Below are 16,964 nucleotides of genomic sequence, written 5' to 3' on the forward strand. Positions count from 1 at the left end.
CCCAATAACCTCCATATGCTTATCCAATGCCTGCTTGAATGACCATAAAGAGGGAGAGTCCACCACTGATACTGGCAGGGCATTCCATGAACTCACAACCCGCTGAGTAAAGAATCTACCCCTAACATCTGTCCTATACCAACCTTCCCTTAATGTAAAGCTGTGTCCCCTAGTAACAGCTGACTCCATACGCGGAAAAAGGCTCTCACTGTCAACCCTACCTAAACCCCTAATCATCTTGTACACCTCTATCAAATCTCCCCTAAACCTTCTTTTCTCCAATGAGAACAGCCCCAAGTGCCTCAGCCTTTCCTCATACGATCTTCCTACCATGCCAGGCAACATCCTGGTAAACCTCCTCTGCACCCGTTCCAGTGCCTCCACATCCTTCCTATAGTATGGCGACCAAAACTGCACACAATACTCCAGATAAGGCCGCACCAGAGTTTAACAGCAGCTTATATTTTTATACAACTCATTTAACATTACAAAAAGTCTCAAGGTGCCTCTCAGGTTCATTAAAGAAAGTATCACACTGAACTAATGGATGGCATGGTGGCAAGCACTGAGCACTGTTGCCCCACTGTGCCAGGGACGAGTTCGATTCCAACTTTGGACGATTGTCTATGTGGATTTCCTCTGGATACTCCGGTTTCCTCCCACAGTCTAAAGACATGCAGGTTAGGTGAATTAGCCGTGTTAAATTGCCCATAGTGTTCAGGAATGTGTAGGCTAGGTGGATTAGTCAGGGGTAAATATAGAGTACTGAGGCAGAGAGAAGATATTCCTGAGCTTGAGGTCTAGTCTCCCAAAATAACAGCTACTAATGGTGGAGTAATTAAAATCAAGGAGCTATCTCAAAAGTTACAGGAAATTATAGAGATAGAGACAGAAAAAAAAGCATGAAAGGATTTTGTAAACAAGTGAAAGAATTAGAAATCAAGACATTGCTTGAGAAGCAGCCAGTGCAGGTCAACGTGGGGTTTGTGTAAAGATTTGTAGCTCTGGTGCCAGTTGCCATGATTGTGAGCATATTCGCCGAGCTGGGAAGTTGATTTGCAGGCATTTCTTTCCATGTCTAGGTGACACCATCAGTGCTTTGGAGCCTCCTGTGTAGTGCTGCTGTACTGTCTTCTGGAATTTATTTGGCTCTGTTTCTATTGCTTCCGGTTGCTCATTGTCACGGCTGGTATATTGGACCCAGGTCTGTGTGTTTGTTGATGAAGTCCATAGGTGAGTCTATGCCTCTAGAAACTCTGCGGCTGTTCTGTTTCGCTTGTCCAATGATCGTTGTATTGTCCCAGTCGAATTTGTGGTCCTTGTCATCTGTGTATATGGCTACTAGGGACAGCAGTTAGGCACAGTGGCTCAGTAGTTGGCACTGATGCCTCACAGCACCAGGGACCAAGGTTTGATTCCAGCCTCAGACGACTGTCTGTGTGGAGTTTGCACATTCTCCCCATGTCTGTGTGGGTTTCCTCTGGGTGCTCCGGTTTCCTCCCACAGTCTAAAGACATGCAGGTTAGGTGAATTGGCCGTGTTAAATTGCCCATAATGTTCAGAGATGTGTAGGCTAGGTGCATTAGTCAGGGGTAAATATAAAGTAATGGGCAATGGGTCTGGGTGGGTTACTCTTCAGAGGGTTGGTGTAAATTCGTTGGGCCGAAGGGCCTGTTTCCACACTGCAGGGATTCTAAACCAGCTGTGGCATTGAGTGGATAGTTGGTGTTCGTGGATGTGGATTGCTAGCTGTCTGCCTGTTTGTCCTGCACAGTGTTTCATTCAATATTTGCATGCAATCTTGTCAATTATGTTTATCTTGCACATGATAGGTATAGGGTTTTTTTGTCTAGTGAGTTGTTGTCCGAGGGTGGCTGTCAGTTTATGGACTGTCATAAATCTGAGTGGTTGGAGAAGTTGAACGGTCAGTTCAGAGATTTTTTTATATCAAGGTTCGTGCGTTTAGTGTGCTGGATGTGGGGGATGGAAGACTAGCCAGGAGTACAGTGAAATAGTTAAGTCTTCTGGAAACAAAGGGATGAAATGATGGTTAAGGCAGTAATAGATGAGCTGAAGAGAGGCAAAGCTAGTGATGTTAGATGTTGAAAATGACAATGACTGCATGAATCAGGATCAAAAACAACAAAGTTGCAAATAGACTGGCTTATTTCTACCCATCCAGCACTAAAAGTCAGATAATCAGTCTAATAATTTAGCAACAACGGAGACATTAAGGCAGAGGATGGGGAGGTAGAAGTGGGAGTTGTGAGCATATATGCTTACATTATTATAGATGAGAAACAGGACAGAACTGAGAACAGAACCCTAGGTAACAACAGAGGTAATGGCGTAGGAAAAGTAAAGGAAGTCATTGAGAGTGACTGTCTGACTACAATGAGATGGAGAAGAATGAATTCAGTCAAGAGTAGTCACATCCACAGGATGGGAGTGGAGTTACTAAAGAACAATGTTCTAAGCTCTGCCAAAACCCAGAGAGAGATTGAGAAGGATGAAGAGAGCAAGCTTATCTTGATCAGTCACATAAAATTCATGGAAATTCTTCAAATTATGCTTATCTTAGATCTGTCCAAAAGGATTAAAGGAAGAACTGCTATATTTTGCATTTTTCCCAGTGCAGTTTAGATTCTGTGCAAAGTAAATACTGGGCTAACTCCTGATTTTACTCTGTAACTTGCTTTTCATTTACTATAATATAAATAAACTGGTTATTAGTGAGCATTTTCCATTTTTCTAACAGGATATTCAATCTCTATTGCACTGTTCTTCAGTACAAGATTAACAACTATTTTTGTGGAATATTATCCTATGCAAATCATAGTTCAGGATGCCATCAATATATCCACAGATAATCCCTGCTAAAAACGAAGCTCAAACTGTATCGCGTCACAAAGTGTGCATTTGTGAATACCAGCATCTGAGAAAAAGGTTCCAAGAGAAAGTCGTAAACTTATTTAAATAGGTGTGACATGATACACTTTGAATTCAGCAAAATTCCTATCTGAACCATTACAGCACTTGCTATGTATGTTGCTTCATGCAAATATTAATTGAATTAGCTATAATACAAGAATTCTGCTGAAGCAGATTCCTATTATACTCCTAGATTTATAGTTACCTTCAAAACAATGTAACAATCCGCTTCATAGAACTTTCCATGAAAAGCCTCATCAATTTGACTTGGAATGAAATTCTCAATATGCCAAACCATGACCCCTGGGATCTGACCAACATCTTCAGTGAAGAACTCAGAGTAATCAAGTGGAGGTTTCTCAAGACCTTGATCCCAGCGCTTGGTCTTTAAGTCTGTGCTCTTCACTTCCCCCACCTCCTGCAAAGAAACAGATGCCTCAGAAATGGAACAAAGTACTGTTCTAGCAAAAATCTACAAGCATTTCAAAATCAGAAGGTCAGGTAATTGGAGGACAAAGTTGATTAACATAAGCCTCTGTTCACATGAGACAGAAAATTCATGAATGCATGACACAGATCAATGAGTAAATAATTGTTCAGTGCTGCTCACCCATATTCGAACACTGGCCACTCTAGTACTGCAATACATACAGGAATGATGTGAGGAGGAGGCAGTGATTTGTCAGTTTATTGGCAAGCACAAAAAGATCAAATCTAGTGGCACTTCCAATAGCAGGCCTGTCAGGTATATGATGTCCAGGATGCCAGCTCCTAACCCGGCTACAAGAACGCCTCCCATAATTTATCTGGGAGGACCCAGAAGTGGACCCATAAAATACCAACAATTAAAAGACAAGGCCTTAGATAGTCTTTCAGTGGCCACTTTTGGCAGTGGCTCACTGGTTAGCATTGCTGCCTCACAGCGCCAGGGACCCAGGTTTGATTCCAGCTTCGCGTGACTGTGTGGAGTTTGCATATTCTCTCCGTGTCTGCGTGGGTTTCCTCTGGGTGCTCCGGTTTCCTCCCACAATCTGAAGAGGTGCAGGCCAGGGGTATTGGCCATGCTAAATTGCCGATAGTGTTCAGGGATGTGTATGATAGATGCATTAGTCAGGGGTTAATATAGGGCGGGGGAATGGGTCTGGCTGGGTTGTTCTTCCTAGGGTCCGTGTGGACCTGTTGGGCCGAAGGACCTGTTTCCACACTGAAGGGATTCTAATTCTGAATTCTAATGCTTAATGGCCTCAATTCATCAACATCCCTTGACCCTTCTCCTGGATTAAATTGAAAACTGGTATCAAGAAAGTGACGTGATCCCCAGGCTCTCCGGTCCTGTCCCTTCCACACAATGATACAAACTCAGGGGGCATTTTAAATTCCACCGCTTGTGTTCAATTGTCTTATAGTGGTTGTACTCTGGGACGTTATGAGTCAGAAGAATGTGGGTTCAAGTACCAGACTAGGCATTTGAACCTGTAATTATTGCAGACACAGGGAAGCATAGCATTGCTGGAAATTGTGTCATTCTACAATTTAAGCAGATTTGTGATGGAACTCTTCTGTGATACTGAGCAATCCACAAGTTCATTTTCAATTTACTCACTCTGCTTGCAACTAATTTTAACTATACAAAGAGACAAGCAGGTAGGGATCATTAATTGTTTTCAACAAAAATAATAGGTGGGGGGGGGGGGGGGGGGGGGGGGAGGCGGAGAAAGAAAGGCAAAATGATGTTGAAATGCAGATCCTCAGTCACCACTAATCTTGTAAGCGAAGAAGCTGCACCTAAGATGGTGCCGTACTGATGATTTATAAACTTTTCACTCTACTCGTTACAGTACATGTGACAATAAAGCTAATTCAATTCAATTCACTTAAATGCTTGTATAGATGAAATCAGGAACTCAAATAGGAAGGATATTTTGGAGCCAGCTGTTTTCAGTGTTGTTTTAAATTCAACACTGCCCATCTTCAAAAACCAAAACCTTGCAGATTAAGTGTTATCCAAGATGAAAATGCAAAAGTCTGCCAATTATCACACTTAATGATTCAAATGCATTGTTTACATATTTATAAATCAGCTTTATGCTGTTAGTAAAAATGAATTACAAATTAAAACAACACATCATGGTCAAGAGTTTTCTGTATTGCTTTTGCTACATGCTTTCAAAGGTCAGAATAGCTTCTTTACCTACCTCCATTTTTTTGTTTTTTTCTTGTGCCACATCACTCATTCCTTTTAGCACTTGTTTGGCTTGGTCATCTTGGCTGGAGTCCTTTCTTCTTCGCAGACGCATTTTGCGGGCTATTGGATCTCGAGTAGTGACTCCTATTATCAAGGAGAAAGAAAATAACAAAAAATTGTCAAATTTATAGATATGTTCCAAATACCATGTTAAATCCCATTCTCCCGATGAGAGGATATTACATGATGATATATACATTGGTCTTAGCTGATGTGACAAACAATCACTTGAATGATGCATTGAAAAAACATTGAGACCCACATCACACTGGACAGACACATTCATAGGGGTACAGAATGAGCACCGAGGAACAGTGGTAGAATAGCATTGGGTCTGAATGACAATATTGAAGCAACAGTAATTAAAGTTGCATTTGATAACAAGCACCTAAGATGGCCTAAGAGTGCTTGATGCTGATAGAAGGGCACTGATATAAAGTGTTTTCCACCAGGTATGATCAGAGCCAGATTAAAAGATAAAGTTTCTAACCTTACTGTGATCATCAACCACACCTGACCCAAGGATTATTTTTAAAAATCAGCCATGGGCACTTTGAACCTCACCACTCGAAACTACTGATTGGGCTTCTGCCTCTTAACCTCCAGTCATATACAGTTATTAACATTCTTACTGCTTTAAAATATCTTTCATCTTTCTCTAAGCAATTGCACAAGAGGTTGATTTATGAAGGTAAGCCTGCAAAATATATTTCAGAGCTGGAGAATTCAGTATATTATAGAGGTTTACAAAATTATGAGGGGCATGGATAGGAGAAATAGACAAAGTCTTTTCCATGGTGGGGGGAATCCAGTCCTAGAGGGCATAGGTTTAGGGTGAGAGGGGAAAGATATAAAAGCAACCTCAGGGGTAACGTTTTCATGCAGAGGGTGGTACGTGTATGGAATGAGCTGCCAGAGGAAGTGGTGGAGGCTGGTACAATTGCAACATTTAAGAGGCATTTGGATGGGTATATGAATAGGAAGGGTTTGGAGGGATATGGGCCGGGTGCTGGCAGGTGGGACTAGATTGGATTGGGATATCTGGTCGGCATGGACGGGTTGGACTGAAGGGTCTGTTTCCATGTTGTACATCTCTGTGACTCTATGAATCTATAATTATCTGTACCTCCACCAGCTGCTGCAACTGTGGCTGGTGATGCACCAGCCAAGCGAAGCTGGTTTTGCAAGGAGAAGTCGATGTTATAAAACTCTGCTGTTCGATCCACTGGTTTCGGTGGCATAACTAAGTTAGGGTTCTCCCGAATATCCAGAACCTAAGAATAGAGACAAAACTAATATCTGTAAAAAATGTGTTAACTAAGGCAGAAATACAAAAGAAAACATTAAAAAGGTCCAAAGTAAAAACAGAAGTAGCACAAGAATGAACTCATTGTTTGGTTTCTGATTTTTCCTTTTATACAGTTAGAGAACCATTCCAGTTTTAAAACACTTAACGATTACGCCTTTCAATACAAACTTTCCATGAGCATGTTTAAGACAGAGATGGAGAAGTTTCTGACTGGTAAGGGGACCAAAGGTTACACAGTAAGAAGTCAGAGGTATGGGGTTGAGAAACAGATTAGCCAGGATGATATAGCAGAACAGATTCAATGGAATGAATGGCCTAATTCTGCTCATTTACCTTATGATCTATGACATCTGCATATTGCGGTTAACACCTCAATGTTTCAGTACTGTTTTGTTTTATTAACCAGTTTAAACACTTATTAAGCTTTGCTAAGTATTGTCAGATAGCTTTTCGCAATTTATTTTTGTATTGATTTCTCTTGTAACTTCCAGTGCTCTCTCTTGATTTACTTTGATCAGCATTAATCCAGATTATTACTTAACTACCTAGTTAAGACTTCTGTTGTATTCATTCATGCGACATGAGCATCACTGGTTGGCCTGCATTTATTTCCCATACCTAGCTGCCCTTGAGGTGGTGGTGGTGAGCTGCTTTCTCATGCTACTGGGTTAACCCAACAAAACCCATATTCTGACCCAACGACAACGAAGGAATAGCAAGACATTTCCAAGTTGGGATGATAAGCAGTTTAGAGTCATAAAGTCTTACAGCTGTACAACCATGGAAACACACCCTTTGGTCCAATGTGTCCATGCCAATCCAGATATCCTAACCTAACCTCGTCCCATTTGCCAGCATTTGGCCCATATCCCTCTTAAATCCTTCCTATTCATACAGCCATCTAGATGCCATTTCAATGTTGTAACTGTATCAGCCTCCACCATTCCTCAGGCAGCTCATTCCATACATGCACACCCTCTGCGTGAAAAAGTTGCCACTTAAATCCCTTTTAAATCTTTACCAGCTCACATTAAACCTATGCCATATAGTTTTGGACTCCCTTACCATGGGGAAAAGACTTTGGCTATTCACCCTATCCATGCCTCTCACGACTTTAACAACCTCTGTAAGGTCACCCCTCAGCCTCTGACACTACAGGGAAAATAGCTGCAGCTTACTCAGCCTCTCCCTATAGCTGAGACTCTGCAACCCTGGCAGCATCCTTGTAAATCTTTTCTGAACTCTTTCAAATTTCACAACATCCTTCCAAACCAGGTAGACCAGAATTCAATGCAGTATTCCAAAAGTGGCTTAACCAATATCCTGTACAGCCATAACAGGACGTCCCAAATCCTGCACTCAATTCACTGATCAATAAAGGCAAGCATGCCAAACACCCTCTTCACTATCGTGTCGATGTGCGACTCCAATTTCAAGGAACAATGAATCTGCACTCCGAGGTCTCTTTGCTTAGCAACACTCCCCAGGATCTTAACATGAAGTGCATAAGTCCTGCTCTGATTTGCAAAATTTGTCCAAATTAAACTCCATCTGCCACTCCTCAACCCACTGGCCATCGGATTAAGGTCCTATTGTAACGTTTTTCGCTCTCATTAGACCACCTAGGAGGGAAACTTGCAGGTTGTTGTTGTTGATCCCATGTATCTGCTGCCATAGTCCTTCTAGATAGAAGTGGTCATGAGTTTGGAAGGTACTAAGGATCATGGATGAATTTCTGCAGTTTAAAACTTGGGTTTCTGAAATGTTTCCTCCTTATACTTATTACTGCTCTACTTCACTTTCCTCCTCTATGATACTCCTTAAAACATAATGCTAACCAAGCTTTTAGTCATTTGACCTAATAATTCTTTTGGTGGCTTAGTGTCATTTCTCTTCGCTATACTCCTAAGAACTGCTTTGTGGCATTTATTACACGAAGTGCTATATAAATCGTTTGCTGTTTTTCTTATGTAAATGTCATTTCTGACAGAAATGCTGAAGATAAGCAATATTTTGCTATACCTTTGCTTCAGTTACTCTTGAAAACAAATTGGTGCTATATACAACAAAAAGTCCAGATTTAATAATTTGGTTAATGGTGAACAATAGAAGTGGCCTCAATATCGCTGGATTAGGGACAAAGGTGATGGATGGATGGATGGATAAACTTACTGGTACAAAATTCTAAAGCAACAGCCCCAGCTCAAGAAAACTGTTGAAATAAGATCTTTTACTCCAAGGATTCTTCATGCAGTGAATTACTTTGAAGTGGGATGACTTAGAGAAATACAGCAGCCAATTTTTAAACAACTCAATTTTTAAAAATTGATTCGGGGATGTGGGACTCACTGGCCAGGCCAATAGTTCTTGCCTATCACCAATTGCCTTGGAGAAGTAGTTGATGAATTGCTTCTTTGAACCCTTACAGTCTTCTCACAAGGCTGTGAAAAGACAAATTCCTGAATTTTGAACCAATGTCAGTGATGACAAGAGTTCCAAGTTGGGATGATGTGTGGCTTGAAGAATAACTTTTCAAGTGTTGGTGTTCCCATGTATGTGCTGTCTTTGTGCTTCTAGGTGGTCAAAGCTTCAGGTTTAGAAGGTACTGTCAAAGGAGCTGTGGGGAGTTACTATAATTAAAACATTTCAAAGTACTTCACTAGACTGCTACAGAACGACTTGGTGAGGCATAAAAGTTAGCAAAAATATGTTTTTTAAAATAACATACACTTTTCCACAAGAAACATTAGGCAGGATGTGAATGAATTGGAAAATGTGTAAAGAGATTTATGAGAATGGTTTCAGGGATAACAGATTTCAGTTATGAGGATAGTTTGGATGCTGTTGGGACAGTTTGCTTGAAGAGGAGAAAGGCTAAAAGTAGATTTGACAGTTTTTAAACTCAAGGGTCAAGATAAAGTAGAGAGCGAGAAACTGTTCCTCTTCACAAAAGGATTGAGAAACAAAAGGCAGAGTTTTAGCATGGTTTGCAAAAGAAACAAATACTCGGTGAGAAAATCAAACATTTTCAGACGGTGTGCAGCTAGGGTCTAAAATGCATTGTCAGGAAGTGTGGTGGATGCAAGTTCAATTGATGCATTCAAGAGGGCGTTAGATAATTATTCAAAGAAAAGATGATGCAAAGTTACAAGGAATGGAAAGAAATTGGCATCAAATCAAAATGCTCAGTGAGCCAGTCCAGACACAATGGATCAAATGGCTTCCTTCTGCATTACAATTCTATAATTCTACAATAAACACTAGATGTCAACTAGTTATTGTCAGAAAACTTCTGAAAATGAATGTAGAGTTTGGATGATGTCACCAAGGGACCTACATGGATGGGAGAGGGTGAAGGATGAAACAAGAAACCAGTGTTACCTATGGTACAGAAACAGGGAAGATAAGTTTTTTCCAGTGATTCTTTGGCTCCAATTAGACAAATAAAAATGGAAGAGGAAAGCGCAATTCCAGCAAACTGGACAGCTGTGGAGAACTAGCAGACAGTGAGGTCTGCAGATGCTGGAGATCAGAGTTGAGAGTTTGTTGCTGGAAAAGCACAGCAGATCAGGCAACATCCGAGGAGCAGGAAAATCACGTTTTGGGCCAGAGCCCTTCAGACAGAGAGTGGTGGTGGGTTGTTTTTCAGACTGGAGGCCTGTGGCCAGTGGAGTGCCACAAGGATCGGTGCTGGGCCCTCTACTTTTTGTCATTTAAATAAATGATTTGGATGCGAGCATAAGAGGTGCAGTTAGTAAGTTTGCAGAGGTCACCAAAATTGGAGGTGTAGTGGACAGCAAAGAAGGTTACCTCAACATCTTGATCGGATGGGCCAATAGTCCAAAAAGTGGCAGATGCAGTTTAATTTAAATAAATGCAAGGTGCTGCATTTTTGGAAAGCAAATCTTAGCAGGACTTATAGACTTAATAGTAATGTCCTAGAGAGTGTTGCTGAACAAAGAGACCTTGGAGTGCAGGTTCATAGCTCCTTGAAAGCAGAGTTGCAGGTATTTAGGATAGTGAAGGCATTTGGTATGCTTACTTTTATTGGTCAGAGTATTGAGTACAGGAGTTGGGAGGTCATGTTGCAGTTGTACAGGACATTGGTTACACCACTATTGGAATACTGCATGCAATTCTCGTCTCCTTCCTATCGGAAAGATGTTGTGAAACTTGAAAGAGTTCAGGAAAGATTTACAAGGATGTTGTCAGGGTTGGAAGATTTGAGCTATAGGGAGAGGCTGAACAGGTTGGGATTGTTTTCCCTGGAATGTTGGAGGCTGAGAGGTGACCTTATAGAGGTTTACAAAATTATGAGAAGCATGGGTAGGATAAATAGACAAAGTCTTTTCCCTGGAGTGGGGGAATCCAGAACTAGAGGGCATAGGCTTAGGGTGAGAGGGTAAAGATATAAAAAGGACCTAAGGGGCAACTTTTTCACGCAGACGGTGGTACGTGTATGGAATGAGCTGCCAGAGGAAGTGGTGGAGGAAGTTCTTGGAGGAATATATGTGCCAGGAGCTGGCAGTTGGGACTAGATTGGATTGGGATATCTGGTCAGCACGGACGGGTTGGACCGAAGGGTCTGTTTCGATGCTGTACATCTCTATGACTCTATCAGGAATGAGGCTGGGTGCCTTGGGAGTGGAGAGATACTTGGGGGAGGGGGGGGGGAGCGGGGGAGAAGAGTGGGGCTGGGAAGAAGGTAGCTGAAAGTGCAATATGTGGATAGAGGTGGGGGGTAAAGGTAATAGGTTAGAGAGGAGGGTGGAGCGGATGGGTGAAAAGAAAGATTGACAGGTGGGACAGGTCATAAGGGCGGTGCTGAGCTGGAAGGTTGGAAGTGGAGTAAGGTGGGAGAGGGGAAATGAGGAAATTGATGAAGTCAACATTGATGTCCTGAGGTGAAAGGGTCCTGAGGCAGAAGATAAAGCATTCTTCCTCCAGGCACTGGGTGGTGAGGGAGTGGCGATGAAGGCGGCCCAGGACCTGCATGTCCTCGCAGAGTGAAAGGGGGAATTGAAATGTTAGGGCACAGGATGGTGGGGTTGATTTGTGGATGTGTCCTGGATATGTTCTCTAAAGCGCTCTGTGAGATGGCGTCCAGTCTCCCCATGTGGAGGAGACTGCATCGGGAGCAACGGATACAATAAATGATGTGTGGAAGTGCAGATGAAACTTTGATGGATATGGAAGGCTTCTTTGGTGCCTTTGACGGAGGTAAGCGGGGACATGTGGGCGCAGGTTTTGCAATTCCTGCTTTGCCAGGGGAAGGTGCCACCTGCCAATCTTGCTTTCAACCCATCTGCTCCACCCTCCACCTATCATCTTTACCCCTACCTCCATCCACCTATTGCAATTTCAGCTACCTTCTCCCCAGCCCCACAAGCCTCCCATTTATCTCTCCACCCCCAAGGCTCCCATCCTCTTTCCTGATGAAGGGCTCTGGCCCAAAACATCGATTTTCCTGCTCTTCAGATGCTGCCTGACCTGCTGTGCTTTTCCAGCAACACACACTCAGTTGTGGAGAACTGTTCGTCAAGGGTGATGTGGTCAGCTGTACCAAACATTGGAGACTGAGAAGACCAAGGAGGTAGTGTTCACTTCATCATATTCACACAAGATGTCATGCAACTTTTATAAAAACTGTCTAGGGTGGCATTCTGACTGGAAGGACTCACATATGGAGCATGGGCTCGACAGTCATAGCTTTCAGATGATGGCAGCATTGAAACAGTCAGCAAAGCACCGATTAGGATTCTATGAATAACAGCTGGATGAAATGGCCAGTTACAATGCTAATAGCAGGAATTATTGCTAAAGAAAACATGTTGGCTCTGCCAATAAAAAAAAAACTCTTCATTACGCTTCAAATTGTACTTCTTACTGAGTACTGGAGAGAGTGAATGTTTAAAACTTTAATTTATAACATTAAAAGTTATGTGGGCGGCACGGTGGCACAGTGGTTAGCACTGCTGCCTCCCAGAGACCCGGGTTCAATTCCTGACTCAGGCGACTGACTGTGTGGAGTTTGCACGTTCTCCCGTGTCTGCGTGGGTTTCCTCTGGGTGCTCCGGTTTCCTCCCACAGTCCAAAGATGTGCGATCAGGTGAATTGGCCATGCTAAATTGCCCGTAGAGTTAAGTAAGGGGTAAATGTAGGGGTATGGGTGGGTTGCGCTTCGGCGGGTCGGTGTGGATTTGTTGGGCTGAAGGGCCTGTTTCCACACTGTAAGTAATCTAATCTAATCTAATCTAAACATTTTTCTGGATTTAGTCATAGTCTGCATCTTTGACAACTTGTTGAGTACTGCACTGGAATGTGAAGCTAGACCATGTACTGATGCATTGTCATGAAGCTTCGACTCAAACTATGGACTCAGGAGGGTCAAACAAATAAAAATCAAACTTTGTCTTGCTCCCAACCAACTAGGGAACACTTTACTAACCGTACACCGATCTGAAAACTGACTTGCTCTAGGATTCCAACACTAACGCTACAAGACTATATAATTAAAATGCAAGCAGCTACACTGGGGAAATACTGTCATATTTGACCAAACTTAAGAAATAAAATAGGAAATATGATAAAAATTGTTAGTTGGAATTATGCTTACCTCCAGATCTGAAAGGAAGTGGACAGCTTCAGGCAAAGTGACCAGGCGATTTTTGTTAAGAACCAGCTTCTTCAATTTTCCACATCTGCAAGATGCCCAAATTAGAATTGTCATTTTTAAAGGGGAAAAATAAAATTTCTCGAAAAACTCAAAACATAAAGTTGTTACAAAGGATTAGACATGTTCGATATCTGATTATCTAATAAACATCAAAAGGAAGTGTATGACAATCCTCCTCAACCGTGGGACAGTGGGGATGCGTAGGATACAAATCAGTGAAGGAGGCCAAAATGCCTTTAGTTTTTAAAAAAAAATGCACTCATGGGAGGTGGAAATTGCTGGCTTTGGTAGAATTTACTGTGTTTCCCTCGTTACCCATGAGAAAATGATGGTGAGCGGCCTTCTTGAACCACTGTATTCCATCTGCTGATGATAGACTCACAATACTGTTTGGAAAGGAATCAAGATTTCTGGTGGAAAATGCACACATGGAAATCAGGTGGTTGGCAGAGTTAAGCTTGGCCATTATGCCTGACAAATACTAAGAAAATGACAGTCTGCTGAAATTAAACAAAAAACGGAAATAGCTGGAGAAACACAGCTGGTCTGGTAGCATCTGTGGCGAGAAAGCTGCGTAAATGTTGTTTTGGGTCCAGTAATCCTTCTTCAGAACTTTAGACGTGCTGGGTTTCTCCAACTATTTCTGTTGCAGATTGCCAACATCCCACAGGTCTTTGTTTTTAGTCTGCTGATATTCATTGCCTCAAGAGTTACTGAAGAGTTAAGATCCATTTTACTGCCAAAGTACAACCATATTACAGAGCCTGACAGGCCAAGGGGTAAATTTGTTGTGATCACAATTAGTGTGACAGAGATATTTAATTGCAAGCAGAACCTGAAAAAAAATATAGATCTTATACCTGCATAAACTTTCCGGGATGAGCTCAAGGTTATTGTTGGCTGCCATGAATTCCTCTAAACTTGCCAGTTTTCCAATGCCTGATGGGATCCCATCAAAGTCCAGCTTGTTAGAGTTCAAATACAACTTCTTTAGTTTTATCAGCTTGCAGATGGCTGACTAAAAAGAAAAAAAAGATATTTGTGGTTTTGAAGCTGCACAGATTGAAAACATATTTGAAAGATTTGTTATTTTTCATATACACTTTGCTGAGCTTTTACATTCACTTGATTCTGTTGCCTTTAGTTATTTTCAAATCAATCTGATCAGAGATGTTATTACTCATCAATGGAGCAAATGGGACTTGAATCCAGGCCTCCTGGCACACTATGCTGCACATACACCATCACCATCATCATCAGCTTTTTTTTGCACAGTAACCAAAATGTTTAATGAAATGTTAGTCTCTCTCTCTCTCTCTCATGGGCCTCAATCTGCCAGGACTTGGTCAGAATTCATCTGGACAAGTGCATTCAATTCTAGATACCATACCTCAGTTAGGAAATATTTGCACTGGAGAAGGTACAGTACAGATTCATCAAGTGTTAAATTATGAAACCATAAGCTTGGCTTTAGTTTCATAGAGTTAAATAGTCAAGGAGTGATTTAATAGGAGGTATTTATGATTAAGGGATTTAGCTGATATGGTGAAACTACTTCCTCTGGTCAGGGAATCCAGAACAAAAGAACATGTGCTTACATTTGGCCTAGGTCATTTGGAAATAAAATCTGGAAACATATTTCCACTTGAAAGGTTGGGGAAGTTTCTTCCCTGGACATTTCACTGAGGATAGGTCAAATCAAATTTAGGATTTAAAAGCTATATTTAAATTAGGCAACAACATCTAAGACAGGGTGAACAGGCTTGAGAAATAGATCGGCTGGGACCTAATGAAAAGCAAGACATGTTAAAGGGGCAGAATGACATCCTCCTATTTCTACATTCCATCCTGCAAATACATTACTCCGATTCTCCGCAACTATAGTACAGAAGGAGACCATTTGGCCCATCAAGTCAATTCTGGCTCCCTTTGCAGCAGTCCACTCAGTCAACCATACAAATTTACTTTTTCCAAATGGTCAAAATTTCTTTTTGAAACCATGATCATTTCTATTTCCACCATTCTCAGTGGCAGAAGTACTGGATCTTTAACACTCATTCCATAAAAATGTTCCTGCTTCACATTCTCCCTGCATTTCTTGTCCAGTATTTGGATGAGACCTTCCTCTGAATACACAATCTCTGATACTAATGCTGAAAGGGATCAGGGAATTGGGATGCAAATTTCTACCATTTGACCCATATTTCTTGCACATATATTCAGACCTGTATGTAGCCAACTATAAGCCTGAAACAGGGTTAAGGTAAGCAGCTGAAAATGTGTTGCTGAAAAAGTGCAGCAGGTCAGGCAGCATCCAAGGAACAGGAAATTCAACGTTTCGGGCATAAGTCCTTCTTCAGGAATGAGGAAAGTGTGTCCAGCAGGCTAAGATAAAAGGTAGGGAGGAGGGACTTGGAGGAGGGGCGATGGAGATGTGATAGGTGGAAGGAGGTCAAGGTGTGGGTGATAGGCCGGAGTGGGATGGGGGCGGAGAGGTCAGGAAGAAGATTGCAGGTTAGGATGGCGGTGCTGAGTTCGAGAGAATCGACTGAGACAAGGTGGGGGGAGGGGAAATGAGGAAACTGGAGAAATCGGAGTTCATCCCTTGTGGTTGGAGGGTTCCCAGGCGGAAGATGAGACGCTCTTCCTCCAACCGTCGTGTTATGTTCTGGCGATGGAGGAGTTCAAGGACCTGCATGTTCTTGGTGGAGTGGGAGGGGGAGTTAAAGTGTTGAGCCACGGGCGGTTGGGTTGGTTGGTCCGGGCCCAACAAGTCCACACTGACCTGCCGAAGCGCAACCCACCCAGACCTATTCCCCTACATTTAACCCTCCCCCTAACACTACGGGCAATTTAGCATGGTCAATTCACCTAACCTGCACATGTTTGGACTGTGGGAGGAAACTGGAGCACCCAGAGGAAACCTACGCAGATACGGGGAAAATGTGCAAACTCCACACAGTCAGTCGCCTGAGGCAGGAATTGAACCCGTCTCTCTGGCGCTGGGAGGCAGCAGTGCTAACCACTGTGCCACCGTGCTGCTCACTTGAAAAAAATGGCTAAGTTTCTATTTGGAAACAAGAGTTTGAACTACAGTGTGCCTGTTAAGTTAATAGATCCAGCAGAACATTGCAGGTACCGTAATGGAAAGCACCGTGCAATTAAAAGTACTTTTTACGCTGAACCTAAACTGAATCATTCACATTCATTGTCCCTCACTCTTTTAGTAAAGAAATCACACATTTATTGGCATAATAAACTAAGGTTTAAACAATTTTTAAAACATGCATTTAAATCAGTGAAGAGAGGACACTAGATTCACTAATCTTTAACAATTCTGGTACCCATGTTAAATTTCTCAATCAGTTTGAGGGACAGAAGACTGGCTCTAAACCTTGTGGTTTAAACCTGAATAAAATCAATTGACAGAGCATTAAGGCAGAGCTTCCAAAAGTAAACTGGGGAATTAGATTAAAGGATAGGTCAGTAGAAATGCAGTGGCAGACATTTAATGAGATATTTCAGAGTGATCAGAAAAGATGCATCCCATGAGAAAGAAAAGGTAAAAGGAAGACCAATAAAGGAAGTTAAAGATCACAAAAAATTGAAAACAAAATGCATTATTTTGTAAAGCCGAGGAACAGGTTAAAGGATTGGACAAGATATAAAGTACAGCAAAGGATGATGAAAAGTTTAATGAAGGGGAAGAAATTAAAAGTACAAGAAAAGGGTGGGTAGAAATGTAAAAACAAATAGTAAGAGTTTCTACAGGCATTAAAAAAGGGAAACAAGCAGAAGTCAGT

General features: G+C 42.0%; 1 protein-coding gene across 1 annotated transcript in view; it reads right to left on the reverse strand.

Moving 5' to 3' along the window:
- flii (FLII actin remodeling protein) overlaps positions 1–16,964 on the reverse strand; it is a 76,728-nt gene that overhangs the window by 32,351 nt on the left and 27,413 nt on the right. Inside the window, exons 9-13 of the mRNA XM_060840711.1 lie at positions 14,022–14,179; positions 13,102–13,186; positions 6,303–6,450; positions 5,127–5,260; positions 3,137–3,349 (exon numbers count right to left, since the gene is read on the reverse strand). Coding sequence (XP_060696694.1) covers positions 3,137–3,349; positions 5,127–5,260; positions 6,303–6,450; positions 13,102–13,186; positions 14,022–14,179 — 738 coding nt within the window. The remainder of the gene's footprint in view (positions 1–3,136; positions 3,350–5,126; positions 5,261–6,302; positions 6,451–13,101; positions 13,187–14,021; positions 14,180–16,964) is intronic.

This window comes from Hemiscyllium ocellatum, chromosome 20 (assembly GCF_020745735.1).
Source record: "Hemiscyllium ocellatum isolate sHemOce1 chromosome 20, sHemOce1.pat.X.cur, whole genome shotgun sequence".
NCBI lineage: Eukaryota > Metazoa > Chordata > Chondrichthyes > Orectolobiformes > Hemiscylliidae > Hemiscyllium > Hemiscyllium ocellatum.